Source organism: Macrosteles quadrilineatus, unplaced genomic scaffold (assembly GCF_028750875.1).
Source record: "Macrosteles quadrilineatus isolate MER2022 unplaced genomic scaffold, UCM_ALF_1.0 Scaffold_1__1_contigs__length_201487025, whole genome shotgun sequence".
Taxonomy (NCBI): domain Eukaryota; kingdom Metazoa; phylum Arthropoda; class Insecta; order Hemiptera; family Cicadellidae; genus Macrosteles; species Macrosteles quadrilineatus.
In genome coordinates, this window is record NW_026542594.1 from 28,304,916 (window position 1) to 28,324,251 (window position 19,336).

A 19,336-nucleotide genomic window follows, 5' to 3' on the forward strand; every position below is an offset into this window, starting at 1 on the left:
ACACAAAAATCATGAAAATCCGTCAAGTGGTTGATTCACAATCGTGAAATAAAAAACCCCTGTCACGTTTTAATATTATAGATAGATTTTAGTAGAAATCCAGCCAGGTAAATGGAAATTCGCTTAGTCTGCAGGTTTGCTGCGGCGAGGGTATTGTTAATTAATATGATTTGTGGTTTGTGTGTGTACTATATTAAATATGTTGTCTTTATCTTCTTTGTAGTGTTTATATATAGGCAAATTTTATTTTACGTTCACTTTGGTTCCATTGTTAATAATATCGAGTGATGTTTTCATTATAATTTTTATTTTGTGGTCTGTAGAAAGTATGTGTTCTACAAATTATTGTAGACTAGCTGTAACCCGCGGGCTTTGCCCCGTTTAACTTCTTAATTTTCAAGATGATCTCGTTCGCATGGCTCAATCACGTCATGGTTGAAGTTTGTTCGCTACGCTCACTCATCTTTAGGTTGGAGCTCGTTCGCTACGCTCACTTGCCTTCAGGTTAGCTCGTTCGCTACGCTAACTCGCCTCCAGGTTGAAGTTCGTTCGCTACGCTCACTCACCTTTTGGTTGCAAAATAGCTGTTGTCATAAATGTAAAAGAAATAATAGTGCTGCATCCTGTTGGTAATCCTTGTAACTTTAATGCTTTTGAACATCATAGAACAGAACCAACTTGTTTAATTGAAACAGCTGTTAAAGATTCAATAATTCCATTTCTCATAAGGTTAACATGGGAAACTCCAGAGCCACTGGGGCGGAGCCCGAAAGGATTTTTGAAATAAGAATATGCCTATATGTTAATCGGGAATGTGAGCTATCATCATGCCAAATTTCAGCCCAATCCGACCAGTATTTTTCGCGTTCACTTGTCACAAACATACATCCATACATCTATACATCCATACATCCAAACTTTCTCATTTATAATATTAGTAGGATTTTTGTGTTGTTCAATTTAATAGCTTGAGTAATTATGTTCTTTGTACCTACTTTTAAAATGTCCTGTTTGGCCAATATAGAGTTTTGAGCGTGAACTAAAGTTTAATTTGTATACTGTATGCCACAATTGACTTGTGTGTTTGTTATGTTTGATCGCGAAAACTTGTCAATTAAATAAAATTAATTGTTTCTTGTTCTGTATGATAATTTATTCAAGTTTAATTTATTTACAATATTGATAAGTTTTCATTTAAACATCAGTTTTCTTGTTTGGTAGTTTTCAATTTTATTGTTTTTATACACATTTGCATGGAAACATAGATAAAAAAAAACTCTAAACAACATATTCTTACTAATTTGGTTTACCAAGTCTCTCATGTAACAAATGTTTAGTCACTTCTAGGCCAAGTTCTGATGTAAATTACCCACTCCGTCAAGGCTATCCCCTCTGTGAGATACAAATTGTATTCCCAGTCAGACTGTGGTGTGTTGCAAGGATGTTCTGTTTGTGCAGTGGACTTTCAAGGTGTTGTTTATCATTGTAAAACTTTAGATTATTGATGATGACTCAGTTATTTGGATTGTTAGTTTACTGATGAACTGACTTACGGTACTGCTAAAGGTAAGTTTAAGGCTGGAGCCAACAATAACTCGTAAAGCAAAGAAATTATCAAATATGGTTACATATGTTGATTGTTGAATGGATTTTCATATTAACAATTTCAATTTTTACAACTTTGATCCCCCAAAACTTCCCTGTAGTGTTTTTATAGTTCCGAGGTGAATTTGAAATCTATAACTAGACAGGACACCGGCATTTGTAACAAAACTAGTAATTACTCAATCTGTAAAATAGTCTATTTAGTCATATTGCATTTCACAAACACACACGCACACACTAATCTTCACTCTTTAAATAATTATTGAATTTCAAATTATAAAAAAATTAGGTTACAAGTAAAAAAATTGATTTAAATAAGGTTTATTTACAATAAATATTTTTACTACAAGATAGTTATTTAAAATATAAATATTGTACTTTATTAAGTTGTCATCTTGGACATTGATAGATGCACAGACATACAGGTAGGCCTACACATTGAGATAAGACTTGTCGACCTTTCTTATGCTATGAGTAACAAAAAACTTAATGGTTCCATGCAATCATAGACAAAACAGTTTTTTATGTTTAATTATGGTAGTTTAAGATACAGTAGCCTACTATTAAGATATATTTCACCAGTAAACAAAGTTGGAATCGGCATCAAATGGTAGGTAATTTAAAAAAAAATCTGATTTAAACCCTGATAGCATTATTTTTCCAAACAACGTCATTGTTATTTCAACAAATCTGTTATTTAAAGATTGCAAAAAATAATCCCCTGGTAGCATACTATCCACTATGTTAATTTAAATTCAAATATTACCACTACAACTGACAAAGAAACTGACTGAAAAGTTAAATTAACTAATGATCAAAATATTCTTATCTCTTTCCTGTTTGTTTTTGTTCTGCACCATCATTAGGCTATTTGACCCTTGGTTATCAGGGAGTTTCTTGTTTATTTGGTGAGGTATCTGCCCATTGTTCTTATCTCTGCAAAACCTATATTAGAAGTGGTCCTTATCAAACACAAGTAAAATTGAGTTTCAGTGACTAGTAGAAGTAAAATCTTAAAACAAATTGAAACATTTTGAACAAAAATTATTTTTTAATGAAAAGTGAAAATATGGATAAGAAGCAGAGTTGGCCGGAGTGGGTTTATCCAGAGTGGAGAGTGGACAGTGGACTCCTGAGTCCGGAGAGATGGTTACAGGGCAAACAAGAGTGTGATGGAGCGGAGGGCTTGTGGAGGGTCCACGATGGGCTGTATGACCTCTCCTTGTGGATACATTCACATCCTGGTGGAGCGCAATGGCTTCAAGATACCAAGGTATGATCAATTCACTTTGTAAACAAAATCATACAAGTTATAATGGTTCTGTCCACCTTATATAGAAAGTGTTTTCTCTCTTGCTCTATGTGTTTTGCTATTACACCCACTTCTATATTTTGTACCTAGGGCCAAAAATTCAGTTTTGTCGGCTCGAGATAGTTTTTAGAGAAACGATCGAGGGCTGCAAAACCATTTCGGTCCATGGTACAAACACTATTTTTCACTCCATTATACCCTATTACTTTACCACTATTCACCACAATAATAATGCACATTAACAGCAATGCAAAACTACTCTTTAAGGTTATGTGAAGAAATAATTTGAGGAATCAGCAAAAATAATAATAATAACAAAAAACCTAATTTTCCTATATCAAATGCATGTTATTTGGGTTTAACACTAAACATTTTCTTTCTGAAATGGGGCCATTAAATCCCAAATAACATGCATATGATATAGGAAAATTAGGTTTTTTGTTATTTACACAAAAACTAAAAGAGATATGAAGTAAGTGTAAATTACAAAGTTGTTCAGAATTAAAAACCCTATAAAATGATGTGCCTTTTGATATATGTTTCTATTTGAAAATTTTGAACAATGGGCATTTGCAAATTTTCAAAAATAATTTTTTTTTATTTTGTCGTTTCAAAAAACCTTTACTTGTAGCATATCAGAGTAAAGCTAATTTCATAACAAGTAAGAAAATTCAACCGGAGAAGGGCTAAGTGCATTGGTATAGGAAACACAGAGTATTAAAAAAATGGTATTGATTAAAAAAAAAAAGTGCCGCCATTTTGAAACGAAAAAAATAATTAATTTCTGTTTTTGCCAAAATGTTTATCTATTAGCCTAAATACCTTTCAAATGATGTATAACACAACATATGTTTACATTTGAAAATTCCGAGATTCAAACTAGTGACCCTCAGTTTTTGGCACAACCTGTATCGTAAAAAAATTAAAAATATTTTTCCGTTATTCCTTGGGGTCGATTGAGTGGTAAATAATTTTATTTCATCCTTGCAGGTTAAGCTGTTTTTCCATAATCAATTTGTGACACCTCTCGTGGGACACCCTGTATGTGTCCGTAAACACGATAACTTGAGTAATTTTTATCAGATTTTGATGAAATTTTGTTTAAAGGTGTAAAGCGGGATAAACTTGAATGAGTTCACAAGCCAGCATGATCGGACCATGGGAACAGGGTTCTACTTTTATGGTGTAAAAATTGGTTTTTCTAATTTTTGACCCTCTGAACACAAAATTTCCCAATTTCTCTCCAGACCTTTTTAAAAAGCTTAAAAAAACAAATAATTTAGTATATCAAAGTGTTTTTGTACAATTATTGGTTACAGAGAAAATTCAAAAATTGTTATTTTAAAATTACAATGTTATTTTTATGGAGAATATTGTCAAATGTTGTTGCTTATTTATGGATATACCTATGTTGATAAAACTTGGTAAATTTATTTATTTTATACTAAGTTAATAATATTTTACTCTTGTTGGTTTTAGGTAAAAAGCATTTGCTACATTATTCAAATAATCAAACACACAATACTATTGGTGTGTAATTATTATAACTATGCACTTTTGAATATGGAATATACATAACGTAAATTTTACATGAACATTAACATGTTTAACGCTGTGGAAGTGAGTCATGACTACCAGGTGGAACATGAGCATGCGTCGAGCCGTCGAGTAGCAAGCGCCTGCATTTTAAGAATAGTATACCAATAGTTATTTGTGCAAAGTGAGCAAAGTGGCACTTTGCTGCACACGAAGGAAATGTTTACGCACATGCTGCAGGCGAGTGCAGAATGATCTCGAGTGCAGGAAAGGCCTCTTTTGCACTCGTGTTACACATTATATTTTTCCTACTGTCACTATAAAGCATATAAATAAATAGTCTTTCAAACACTATACAACACGTTTTTACATTCAGCTGGCAACACAAATAGGTGCCCTAGAGAAAGTAGTCACCGGTCCGTATCACTCCGCTATTTTTTCCTCGGCAAGCAATGTGCTCCGCGAGTTGAGAAAATAGTTCCGTATGTTTTTGTAATTTGCAGTGGTTTCCGCGCCTAAAAAAATGCTTTAAAGGTATTTTCTTGTTTATTAAGATCGTAAGAATGTTTTAAAAACTTTAAAAAAAGTTCAGAAATACCGAAAAGAGAACAAACTATAAACTCGAAATGACAGGTTAAATCGTAGTTATAATAGTCAATCAGCTGCTCATAGTATTATTTTTCTTTAAGTGTTGCCAACCTATTTCCAAGCGTACACGGATTACGTGCATAATAGAACCACGTTGTTTTGTGTTGTTTCGTTGGAATCGTGATGTGCGCCAAAGTATAAACCGTACGACAAAGTATAAATATGCAGCAATCAGCAGTTTTCTGTCCTATAAACAGTACAAGGAGGCCAACTTTGTCGGGTAATTGTAGGAAAAGGCAATTTGCACTTGTGTTACTCATCATATTTTTCCAACAGTTATTATAAAGCAAAGATATAATTAGTCTTTCAAACACTAATCAACATTTTAGGTTGGATTAAATCCAAGCGTTGAACGAAATGGGAAACACTGCAACAGTTGATCGTAGTCGTAGTATCTTTAAGTGTTGCCGACCTATTTCCAAGCGTACACGGATTACGTGCATAATAAAAGCAAAATGTGTTGTGATGTTTGATTGGAAACCTGGTGTGCAACAAAGTAAAAACTGTGCGGCAAAGTAAGTAAATGCAGCAATTAACAGCTTTCTGTACTAATCAGTGCAAGAAACCCCACTTTGTCGGGTGACTGTATGAAAAAACTATTTTAATTGCATATAAAAAACTATTTGAACAATCTATTCTATATTGCTCATAAATTTGTATTAAAAAATTAGAGAAAAGAAAAAATCGTAAAATTTTACACAAGAGCATGCAGTATACAGATTGTTTTCAAAAACAGGCTAAAAATAGGATGAGTCTACTTGAACTATTTAAAGTCAATGAAAAAATGGAGCTATAGAATAAAAGGAACAATAACTCTTTAATCTGCTATGTGATTCTACGTTATGTTATTATGCTGGTTTTGACACTCCTATTAGGTAACAAATTACACACATTATCATTCTAATATAGGACAATTGGTAGATTTGTTATTAATGGTAGAAAAATGTAATGTCTTCTGTATATTCTTTGTTTAGAATTCTAATTGTTATTTGCAGGGAACAGATATCACTGAGGCCTTTGAATCACATCACTTAAGCCCCCTGGCAACAAAAATACTACCTAATTTTTATGTTCGAAAGGCAAACGCACCAAGGAATTCCCCATTTACTTTCAAGGATGATGGGTTCTTCCGAATGATGAAGTCTAGAGTTTATGAAAAGCTGAAACATGTGCCACCAGGGCCCAGTAGACAGTAAGTGTTAACAAATGTTGAATGTAAAAAATAATTACACAATATCGGGTGAAAAAAAAACAATACAAAACTTTCACTACTTTACGTTAATGAAATATCTATTGGTAACTAAGACGCTCGCTTTGAGCAAAACTGAGATCGTGATATTAACAAAAAACGGAGTGACACCATCCGTTGAGGGTGGGGGCCGTCGAAGTCCAGACCGTTCATACTGCCTTACCTGTTAAGTACCTTGGGATTATGGTGGACAGCAAACTTAGCTGGCGGGACCAGATTTTCCGTACGGCGGACAAGGCCGCTAGGGTGGTTTCCTCTCTTAGCCGGTTGATGGCCAATGTCGGAGGGCCTCGGTCCAGTCGTAGAAGGCTGTCTTCTATCCAGTCCGTACTCTTGTACGGTGCAAAGGTGTGGGCAGACGCTCTCAATATGGAGGTATATAGGATACGGCTTGCCTGTGTGCAGCGTCAGGCAGCACTAAGAGTAGCATCCGCCTACCGAACAGTGTCCGAACCCGCCGTCCTGGGTTGCTGAGTTATCCCCGTCAAACTTTTGGCGGCGGAGAGAAAGGCAATTTATCAGCGCCGTGGGGAGGACCAGGCACAAACAGAGGAACGCACCCGCACCTACCAGCTGTGGCAGGAGAGCTGGGAACAGGGACGCTGGACCAGACGACTGATACAGCAAGTCCAACTTTGGGTTAATCAACGGTACGGAGAGGTGGACTTCTACCTCACCCAATTTCTGATTAGTCACAGCTTTTTCCGGTCGTACCTGTTCAGGATGGGCAAAGCCGTGTCATCCGATTGCATATAGTGCCCAGGCATTCCCGATGACGTGGAACATACCTTTTTCCACTGCCGGCATTGGAAAAGGCCCCGCCTGGAGGCTCAACAGTTAGTAGGACTGCTGTTGGTGGACACGGTCATACCGATGATGATGGGGAGTGAGGACAATTGGACCTGTGTGTCACATTACATCCAAGTTATTCTCCGCGCCAATAAGCTCGACCTTGCCAGGGATGCGGTTTAGGTCATAAAGAATCCAAATGCCAGAAACGATGAGAGCCCTTAGGTCACGTTTTGGCCTGCCTTGAAGTAATGTGACAAACAATTCCAGGTCTGTGTCCAACAGAGTAGAGGGATTTTTTTTTAGTGAGTAGTCTGATAATTTCAGGAGTCTCACAGTACAGGCTGGCTACCTGTGTGCTTAAAAGGATTTTTCCTGCTCTCCCTAAAAAAAAAAAGAAAAAATTGGTAACTAAGATGTATATTTCATCAATGAAACATGCGCAAAACAGCTAGTTAGTACCAAAATAAGTCACAATTAAGTAGGTACCACAATTGATTTTGGATACTAGGAAGACTTGGTTGAAAAGTTGTTTGTTTGAACCAAATCAGTTATTTTCATCAGCAAACTCTTATGATCGCAATAGGGTTTAATAGGTAAAATTTAGTTTTGCCCATTTTGACCCTCAAAACATAACATTTTGCAATTTCCTCCTAAATAGATTAGCATAGCTTTAAAAAATATTTTATTCAGTATATAGAAGGTTTGTTGTATGCTTCATAGTTACGGAGAAAATTTAAAATTCTCTGTTATTCTTATTGAAGAATACTAAAATACTTTACTTTGAAATAGCAAAGCTGTTGACTTCCTTATTGTTTATAGATACATTTTGATCATATTTAGCAAATATATTTATTATATATTAGGATATTTATATTGGGGGTCCACCAGTAGATTGACACTTCGTCATCTTTTTAAATTAATTATATAAATACCGAAAACCTCTTTTTCGACAAGTTATTTCATTGTCAGTCCCATTGACCGGCCGGTAAAATTAAATACATGAATCCTCTTCGTCAACAATTGACTCGACCGTCAGCTCACATTGTCATCTTTTACGTGGGGATGGGTAGAGCAGAAGCACGCGCATGTGTGGAGGCCGCTGCGGGCGTACCAACTGTATCTAGTAACGGCGGTTTTTATTTTGACGATTTTCAATTATCACAATGCAGCGGACTAGTGAGGAGTGCTAGTTTTTTATTACATGTAATTGTTTGTTTCTCAATTGATGTTTTTTATATACAGAACAGTGAATATAAATATGCATAATGTTTCTGAACTCTATGGAATATGAGAACATAAATACTCTACGGAAAGAAAAAAATCCTAAACATACCTATACTCATTCTATGCAATAAAAAAAATATTTTATTTAGCTACTACTCGTAAATGTAAATGATGAATAAATTACATTTCAATTCACTAATAAAGCTATTATCAAATAAAGAATAGCTTGTTGAAAAAAACCATAATTGTCAATAATATGCATCTAAAATGAAATTAATATTTTTCATTTAATTTCAGCTCAAAGATGCTTCTAGATTCGTTGGCTACAAGTACAATTGTTTTGTCAGTGTTGGCAGCACTGTATCAGAGTTTCTTGCTGGGGTTTGTTGCTGGAATGTTGCTCACAATGACAACAATCTGTTCCCACAACTTTTTTCATCAGAGGGACAGCTGGAGAATGTACCTGTTCAACATGTCCTTGTTCACTGTGAGGTAAATTCAGTGTCAATGAAGTAATTTGATGGTAAACTACCACAAGATACATAAATAGAAAGGTTTAAATGTGGTGCTTTGAAAATCCATATATATAAATCCCAAAGTACCCATGAACTTTTGAAAAAACTACAAGTCACACCCCCATAAACCATAGGCCTATACTTAAAATGTTCGTCATGACGAGAAACCTTGCAAAACTACCCATTATTTCATAAATTGCCCTTTAAGGTTGTAATTCCTTTCTAAAGGGAACTTTCCATATACCTAATGTTAAAAATACCTCAGCTGTACCTACTTATTTGTATGTAATTATTTCAATTTATTACCTTACTAGGTGGCGTTCGCAGAGGCATCCAAAAAATTGAGCGGAGTCATCAAGGGTTCATATTATATTGTTTTGGTCATACTGCAGTAAAAACAGTAGTTTTTAATGCATGCGTTGCGGGTCTAAAGTAGCATTTTTAATATTTAGGGAGTAAAAATAGTTTTTAGCCTCTATTGGTTATACCAATGTCCAGTTAAAAGGTGACTGGATAAAGAGGAGTCTACTGTATTACTGTATTCTGTTTTTTTTTTATTTTAGTTTAACTTAACGAATCAATAGTTTTATTAATACTTATGAAGTCAAATGGGGTGAAGCCCTTGGGTAAAAGCTAAATATTATCATTATCAATTGAGATGGGGACACCACCTAGGTGCGTATTTTAACCCAAATATGAGCGAAGATGTGTGTAGAATGGTATGAGATGATCTGTGTAGCTGAAAGCCCAATGATCAGGGACAGCTGGGTTCAGTTTCAAACCATCGAAAAGCTACCGACTTTTCTCAAGATTGATGGCAATCTTTCGACTTTTAGGCAAGCACTATAACCACTCAGTTACCAAAACAAATCACTTTGAAGTAGGGACTCTGTCATAATTCCTTTCTATCTGACATTGTAACATCTGTTTAAATGTTTTAATTTTTTTTTACTATTATGTTAGTTGTTTTATATTGTTAGTTTTTTATCATGCTAGATTCTACATGTACCTTCTACAAATGTTCAATAAAGCCTAACAAAAGGTACGGTAACTTAGTTTATTCATTCAATCTACAACAATTTATTGAACATAGAATATTTTATTAAAATATACATCAATCTTTTTTAATGGAACAAATTCTTAGACCTGAAAGATTTAATGCCAATCCTGGAAATAAATTCAAGTCAAGATTGGAAACATTGGATTCATACTTTTGAAAACTTCATCGAAACTAGTGAAAAATTGAGGCTTAAAGTATAAATCAATTCCATTTCACCATCCGTTTATGAGTATGTGAATGACTGTGAAACATACTAGGTGGCGTTCGCAGCTAGGCATACACAAAATTGAGCGGAGTCATCAAGGGTTCATATTATATTGTTTTTATAATACTGCAGTAAAAACAGTCGTTTTTAATGCATGCGTTGCGGTTCTAAAGTAGAATTTTTACTCTTTAGGGAGTAAAAATTGTTTTTAGCCTCTATGGAGTAAAAATTGTTTTTAGCCTCTATGGAGTTAAAATCAGCTGTTAACTCAGTTGTAAATTTCTATTGTAAACGATTGTATGTATCGAAATATGTATCGATTTGTGCTTCGTAATCATTTTAACCTACAGTCTACAGTCTCTTCCCATAGCATTTTGGCATTTGCAGATACATTAATCCATTCCCACACTCAACACTGCTAACCTTTACTACTTCCTTCACCAACGCCTACGTCGTGGACCTGTTTCCCTCTCTTCCCATAGCATTTTAGGATTGCAGATACATTAATGTAATTGCCTAAGACAGTTCCCACACTCTGCACTGCAAGCCTTACTACTTCCTTCACCATTTCCTACGTCATAGACCTGTTTCCTTCCCTTCTCATAGCATTTAAGTATTAGATACATTAAACTAACTGCCACAGACGGTTCTCACACTATGCTCATACTTTACTACTTCCTAAATCGTGGACCGGTTTTCATCACTTTCCATAGCATTTTAGTATTTTAGATACGTTAAATCTAATTGCCACAAACATTGCCCACACTCCGCACTGCTAGCCTTTACTACTTCTTTCAACACGTTCTATGTCGTGGGCATGCTTCCATCCCTTCTCATAGCATTTCAGCATTGCAGATACATTAATCTAACTGCTACAAACGGTTTCCAGTTCCCACACTCCACACTGCTCACCTTACTATTTCCTTCACCTCTTCTTACGACGTCACGGACCTGTTTCCCTCCCTTCCCATAGCATCATAGGATTGCAAATACCTTAATCAAATGGTCATAAATAGATCCCCTACTCCGAACAGCTCACCTTTACTACTTCCTTCACCACTTCCTACGTCGCGGACCCGTTTCCTTCCCTTCCAATAGCATTTTAGGAATGCAGATATCTAAATCTAATCGTCATAAACAGTTTCCACACTCCAGACTGCTCACCTTTACTACTTCCTTCACCAATTCCTACGTCACGGACCTCAAGCTAGTGTCGTCAATTGATTATATTTATGATCCATACGATTTCTGTTCTAATATCTGTGGCATAATGCTATCAGCTATTTCTTTATCTACTGCATTCAAAAGTCAACAGCTGATCGTATGTCTTTGTTTATGTGTCAAATACTGCTTCCATTAGGATTACATTGAAACTTTAAAACCCAGTGGGGCGGATTCCTGAGAGACTTTTTTAACGCCATATAGATGTTGGCACTCACCGATATGGTCTTTATCGCCATGCAAAATTTCAAAACGATTGATTCAGCCGTCTAGGAGGAGTTTGCGTATTACGAAATGCATAAGAGTCGACGTATAAGAGCTTCGCTCGCTCCGCTCAACAAACAAGCAATTTTAATGTGTTGAAAAAGTTGTACTTGAAACCTGTTGATGAAATTTACACACGTCATAAACTTAGAATCAGAAGACAAGAGCCTGGGGAGAGCATAGATACTTACCTACATGGAATCTCTGAATCGCCTTTCCTAGGATTGTAACTTTAAAGCTGTCAATGCTGTATCTAGTAGAGATGAATACATCAGAGACACAATTATTGATGGCTTGCTCATGCCTCATATTTGTCAACGGTTGTTGGAAAGCTCTACTTTGACTTTGGATGAAGCAGTTTCTCAAGCCAGATCACTCGAACTTACTAAATATCACTCTGAACAGTAAAACTTAGAGAATTGCTTACCAATAACTAACGCTGCAGCTTCAAAACATTTAAGTGAAAAGAATCCATACTTGTCCAATCCTGATCCAAGACCTTCTGCTGCCGAACCAGAATCATATCTATCTCAAGAAAATATCGCATGTTCACTCAATCAGACATGTTACTTCTGTGGCTTTAAGAAACACAACAGAGCTGCTTGTCCAGCTAAAGAAGCTATATGCAGAGGATGCAGCATTAAAGGTCATTACCAAAATGTAGAAAATCCAAAACACCGACATCTACAGTGAAGGCCTCAGTCCATCAGTCAAATTGTATTGCCTCAGTACCACCGTGTTTGAGTAAAGCTGTACAATTAAATGGAGTCGATGCATAGGCTCTTATAGATACTGGTAGTTCTGGTAGCTTTATTAATTAAAGCTCAGCACTTAAATTTAACATCCCTGTCATACCATGTAATGGGGGAGAGGTATCAATGGCTTCCACAACTCTGCGTTCTTCAATAAAAGCGTAGGCTACTGTAAAATCAATCCCAAATTGCAAGATCATATTTACAAGAATGTGGTTTTCAGTGTACTTTACAAACTTATGTTCTGAAATTATTGTAGTGCATGACATTCTAAAAAGACACTCAAGTTTATAAGTAAATTTTGGAGGAAAGAGTCTCCTCTCCTGGCTGACATAGTCTTTTAAATACAAAGGCGGGCATTTCCTCCTGGAGCTTCTCCTTAGAGCAATCTGGTCCTGATTCAGTCTTTCCTCGCCTTGTAAGACTAACAATATGAAACTAAGCAACTAACATCATAGTAAACAAAAAAACAATTTCTAAACATTTAAAGATATAAAAAATTAAACATTTTTTTTTAATTTTTAATACTGTATCGGTAGTTTTCTAATCTTTTGTTAATTTTATTTTTCCATTTTGTGTTTACTATGCAAAGCGCTGTGTCCTGTAAGAAAGAAACTCAAATGTTACCAGTTTTGGTTTTAGTAACCATTTGGTGTTTTGCATATGTATTAAGAGTATTCAGTATTATTATCTAATCAGATCAATTTCCACATTAGTTTTATAAAATTAAATACAATAAGAGTAGAGTGAAGGAATTACATAAGCCCAAACTAGTTGTTCTGCCTTTGACTAGCCACGGGGAGAGAACGAGGAGAAGATATGTTGATTCTTCACTGCCTTATTCAACAGTTTGTTGGATTATTAAGCGATTGTTCTTGATAAATTAATTTTATCAATGTCCACACACAAGGAAAAATACTCTACAGTTGTGTTTACAATTGCGCTACAGTTGAGTTATAGCGTTCACAGACACATATGTATAGCTATTACATTATTTTTATATATGTATATATATAAATTTTAACAAATAATGTTTTTGGCCTATAGGGACATCAAAATAAAAAGGAAAATCAGTCCATGGCTCTAGGTCTTACTATGCCACCTATAGCTACTCCCCAATGGGGAAATTCCCTAACAGTAATTAAAAACACAATCTGGCTAGCTATGTGCGTTACAAAAAAATCTGCCCACCTGCAGGAGTATGTCTCATTTTGCCCTGGCCTTGATGATAGATTGCGAAGTAGTGTTTAAAAATTAATAGAGTTTTGTTTTATATCAAATCGAGTACCGTTAATTACACAAGGTAAAATATTTTGTCTTTTCTTCTGAAAAATTAAAAAAATAAATGCTTCACAAGTTTTTGTTCAATCATGTAAGTTGTTAACGGATGATGGGTTTGTGTTGGATAGGACATTATGAAGACCCAGAGGAGAGTGGATGATGACTGATATCACCTGTTTGGAATTGTCTTTTGCTTTTTATTGAGACATTGCCTATTTTGTTTACAGACACTGGAGGATCTCCCATGCACTCAGCCATCACTTGTATCCTAACACTCATTATGACTTGGAGATTTCCATGTTCGAGCCATTTCTCAAATATATTCCGAGTTCAGAAAAATCAAAAATTTGGAGCCGTTTATCTGTAATATATTCCCCATTTATATATCCCTTCATCACCCTAGCAGAAGGGATTAAAAGGTAAAGGATTATAATCTACATGAAAATAATTAAACAGTTTGACATGTTTCACACGTTAGGCTATTCAAAAGATAAATAGGTCATTTTAATTTTTATTGGATTCAACAAGAATCTCATATTTCTACAAGTATGACCAATTAATGCAAACTCTTACTTTAATATGCTATGCATAGCTAAAGATTTTTATTTAAAGGTACAAAAAAAATTTTAACCGGAGTTATTACCTTTCCTGTATTGTATTCTACCCAAACTCCACATGCTATATGTAGTTAATTTGATCAAATATCATAATGCTTCATTAATCTTTAGAAAATTAATTAAAATATATATATATATATTAATTGCTAGTAATAGTATGCTATTTAATTGATCGACTTTTTCATGTTGAGTTTTTTACTGTATGGATGCTTTAGTGAAAAAAATAAACTTATATTTAGTTTATTATTGATTTTTAGGACATTAACTACACAACCTCAACCACAAGATTTAATTGGGTTTCTACTACCAACAGTGACGATTCTGATTGGTGGTGTGTCAGTTCTTCAAGCTTTGAAGATGTGGATCTTCATCACCTTAGTTGGTAGCTTCTTTTTTGGTGTTATTGGTGTGAATGTAGCACACCACCATCCTGACATATTTCACTATGGAGATAAGCCAAAGTAAGAAAGAAAAATTGTTTTTCCAACAGTTTATCAAGCATGTACCATACTAATCTTGTTGATTTTACCCTGAATCTACACAAATATACCAGGCCAGGAATAATAGTAATAGGAATAGTTGAACTCTGACTGTCATGAATTTGACTATATTTGAATAGGCCAGCCACCCATTGTTTTGCTATTAGAGTAAAAGCAGCTGTAATGCTATCCTGTCAGAGGGCATACAGAGGACAGAGGGTTTCTGGGATTTCCTCAAATGGTTGTTTAAAATTTAGTTAATACATCATTATGGTACCTACTAATATTTATTATTTTATAGCTGTGTGCACATTCTACTCATGGGGGATCTTTTGATGAGTTTAAACCTTATTATATCCAGATCAGCAGTTGGATCGCTACTAAGTTTGCATTTTTCAAGATATGCAGGCAAAACTATTATGGGAATACTTTATTTGACAATATCTGACAGTTTCAATATCTGACACATTATATACAATACAATATAAAATATCTGACAGTTTCAAGCCAAACCCAATGGTTAGCGATTAAATGTTACCCGGATATAAATCTCTCTAGTTTTATTTGATATCCAATGACTTAAAACTTTATAGATCTATGATGCATAGCATAGCTACTGTATAACTAAAAACTACTTTCCACACTGATTAAAAGTAGTCAAATACTACCTTACCATTATAAACTTGATTCCGTTGACATTCTCATTAGAACTTGCTCAATGTCTTTTACGTGAAACACTGAGAAATAAGGGCAGAAATGTGTTACCAACAGACACACACACAAAAATACAGAATAAAAGACAGAATTGCATTAGGCCATTTATTACGCTATGACCAAAGTAATGTACAGATAAAATTAGTATTCATCATATAATATCATATCGTATATACATATCGTGCAGTGATTATGTAGGTTGTAATGATTTTTTTTAAATATTTACTTACAGTAACCCTTTGCTTTGAGTGCTATGCAATGATATATCGTTGTTTACTAAAATCTCTAAGGGCTATAGAGAGGAATGTTATTTTAACAAAAAGGTAGCAAAACAGCCATTGGTGACCTGCATGTTCATAGGATTCACTAACAACCACTTAGCTAAAAGATTCCCCCAATCCGATGATTCAAGGTGTATGTCTAAACTCTAAACCAAGGATTATGAACACCTCAATATGACCCAGTGGTTGTAATATATTGCTACAAACGCACAGGTCACCAATTGTTTGCCCACAGGACAGGATTCGATCCCGAGCAGACAAATGCCACTAGCCAAGTGACACACACCCTAACCACCTCGGCTATCTGTGCTTGGAAACTGAGGAGTAAAAACCGGTATTTAAGCTGACGTAAACGATTGCTAACAGATAGCACTACAGCAAGTTGTTTAATGTGTTAATAGGTAGCAGCACTAGTTAGTCACAGACTATTTATTACAGAATACAAATTATTGGGCTAGAACTCAAAGGGTAAATCACAAATATGATATAAAATTAAGTCGATACGGTCCATTTCGATAAAAATTGAAGTAATTTATGATACACATGCTACAAACTGATACTTAAACATCATAAAGCGTAAATGATTCATGATGGTATGCTCAAAAAATGTTTCCCTCAAACGTGTTATAATTTTCTTGGCATAAACTCATGTTTGGAACCTAGACAGAAAACTCAAATCTTATACAGTAAGACATCAATTAAATTTAATATGACTGTAAGAAAGGTGCAACACCAACGATAACTAAATTGAAGAACCAAGGGAAAAACGGGCTAACCTTCATTACAATTACAGCTAACACCATTTACAATTATTGCAAATGGTGATGTGTTGGTACATAAAAATGATTCTCCCTACCACCGGTTCTAGGGAAAAGTGCCGGTACCTAAGAACTAACGTCGAAATTTGGCTACGGATAAATTGGGTAGGCCTGCGTAATGATAGATGGGTCATAGGCCTATTTGCGGTATGGCCTAGCGATGGCAGCGCAATACTGGTGAACCGAAACCGAAATCAACACATTAAGAAAGCGATTTTAGCAGCATAAGTGAACCTCTGTTACAATCACAACGACATCATGTCATCACCCAATATGACAGTAACATCCATGATCACTGCAGTTTTTTTTACTTTACAAAAATGACATTGAAACGCCGTTAATTAATGGAACCTAGATTGTAGGCTGTTGGTGAATATTGAGAAATTTAAGTTTCTCAATCTTATACAAAACTGATTCCCGGTTATCAAAAGTCAAGTATAGTGAAATTGGAAACATGCAGAATCTTAGGTTTCATTAATTATGAATGAAATAATGAAATTTTCATGGATGACGTATTCTCTAAACAGATGATTACTATTTCATAATGACGTATGTAGTAAACAATAGGATAAAACTTGACAAAAATTGCACAAAATAAAGGTTTTGAAGGTTCCTTGTTTTGTTTCCAAAGTGGTGAGAACATATTTTATTTTTTAATAGCCAAAAACACTCTCACCAATTCAGTGAATACAGAAAAATGATTTGAATCGTGATGGGTAATCTAGTTATCTCGGAGTAGGCCGCATATGTTGGCATTTTGGCATTACAGACACAATGACAGACAGACAGACAAACAAACAGACAGAAATTGAGATAAGACTCGTTTAGGCTTTCTTAGGCTATGAAACGTAAAAATAACCAATAACTTCATGATTCTATGCAATATACAGACAAAACTGTAATTTTATTTTTATAGATACCAGTATTTAGTAATAACAATCTTCAACTTTATTAGAAATTTGTAGAAAGTACTCAAATGGAAACTAAAACACGAATGGCCGTTAACGCTCTAGGTGTCGCATTGAACACCTGTAAATGTCACTCAATTTTCGAGACTTTTGCGGAGTTTGATTAAAAAATTAATAAAAAATCTAAATGATGACATTGGATATATAACATTGTATATTTTCTTAAAGCAAATAAAATTTTCTATCTAAAATGTATGATATTTGTGTCTTACATTGTATAAAAGCAATTTTTTGTTGGTTAAAATCCAGACGTTCCAAAAAAAGTTTAAATTTTTTACATAAGCGCATATGTAAAATAAAAAATCCCTATATTTACAAAAACTGAGATATACATTTTATTCTAAATGTAATAAGGAAAAAGAAAATATATAGTTTCCACCCTGTTTTCTCTTTATAATAACTCAAAAAATCACGACACACAACAACAGTACAACGTAAACATTCGCTCACTAGCAACCGAAACAAACAATGACATATGGAAAAACTATCACAGAACAAGATAAATAGTTTGGGAAATGGTCGTCTTCTATACTCACCATGAAGCCCTAAATCTCCTGAACACGTTAGTATGCCCAATGACCAGGTTTGTTCGATCTCGTGGGATTATATCAACTGAAACCGTAGGCCTGTCAAGTCGCCGTAATTACGTCGATTGAAACCTAGAGGGCTAATGTTCCACTCCTGGAATCTTGTTATTAGTGTATCCCGACATATTGCCTTCAATTCTGGTTATTGCACAACAGGGAATATGGCCATGGCCCAATTGATAGTCTGTCGTAAAATGTAAATTCATATTTACGACTGGAGACTGCAATATTTACCTACACACAAAAACTTGCAACCTGTAACCTGTAAAGATGTAAGTATTCGTACATTATAAAATGGTTTTCTATGTTCCAGCAAAGACCGTGATTGGGGCATATTCAGTTTGGCTGCAACAAGGGATAGAATTGAGGTCTATGGATCTCCAAACCTGGTCCTATTAACCTTTGGAGATCATTGTCTACACCATCTGTTCCCAACAATAGATCATGTGCACCTGCACAGTCTTTATCCTATTTTAGAACAAACTTGTAAAGAATTTGGAATCAAATTCAAGATGATGACAACTTTGGACCTTCTCCTTGGCCAGTTCAGACAACTTATGAGGAGAGAACCGAATCTCAAAGAGCCTTTGTGTGATTAAGATACTGTATCATAGAAATTAAATACATATTTAATAAAAATTTTAAAACATTGCTCAGTTCTCATCAAATTATATTTTTACCCCGTTCTTTAGCAATGCAAGTACAGTAGAAGTTTGATAATTCGACTCTCATTAATCCGTACGCTCCTATAATTCGGCTGGGTCCAACCCCTACAAAAAATCATAGCCTTAGAGAAATAAATTTCATATTTTGTTGGGTTATGAGAAAGTTTATTCTGAATTAATTAAATAATAAAATTTGAAATTATTTTGTTCATGAAGGCCTATTACGGCTAAATTGATAGCTGAAATAATGTTGATTTTTCTGTATAAAAAAACAAACTAACATGTCTTTAATTGTGGGTAATAAACATACATTTTAAATAGAATGAACGGCAAGTTACCTTAGTCGTTGTATTGAATTTATAGATACAATGTTTATAAGCTAAGCTATAATGATGTCGCAGCAGTCCAAGTAACAGGAGTTTTAAACATGAATTGACTTTTACTTGAACTTGGTAGTTCTTTTCTGCTTTATTTTAGTTTTGTTCTAGACGAGTCGTAAAGCACAAGCAAGAGAACAACCGATAAACGACCAAACGAGAACTT

At 34.8% G+C, this 19,336-nt stretch overlaps 1 protein-coding gene across 4 annotated transcripts; it reads left to right on the forward strand.

Moving 5' to 3' along the window:
• Positions 1 to 1,403: 1,403 nt before the first annotated feature.
• LOC129005738 (cytochrome b5-related protein-like) lies at positions 1,404 to 18,779 on the forward strand. Of its 4 annotated transcripts, none has more exons than XM_054434748.1 (7): positions 1,404 to 1,566; positions 2,560 to 2,878; positions 6,097 to 6,293; positions 8,664 to 8,858; positions 13,892 to 14,083; positions 14,539 to 14,742; positions 18,442 to 18,779. In XM_054434748.1, the coding sequence occupies exons 2-7, from the start codon at positions 2,660 to 2,662 to the stop codon at positions 18,725 to 18,727; spliced, it is 1,293 nt and encodes a 430-aa protein (XP_054290723.1). In that variant the 5' UTR covers positions 1,404 to 1,566; positions 2,560 to 2,659; the 3' UTR covers positions 18,728 to 18,779. The 4 variants fall into 4 exon arrangements, with proteins under 4 accessions (XP_054290723.1, XP_054290707.1, XP_054290715.1 ...); XM_054434732.1 differs by having other exon boundaries at positions 2,583 to 2,878; XM_054434740.1 differs by having other exon boundaries at positions 2,599 to 2,878.
• The last annotated feature ends 557 nt before the right edge of the window (positions 18,780 to 19,336 follow it).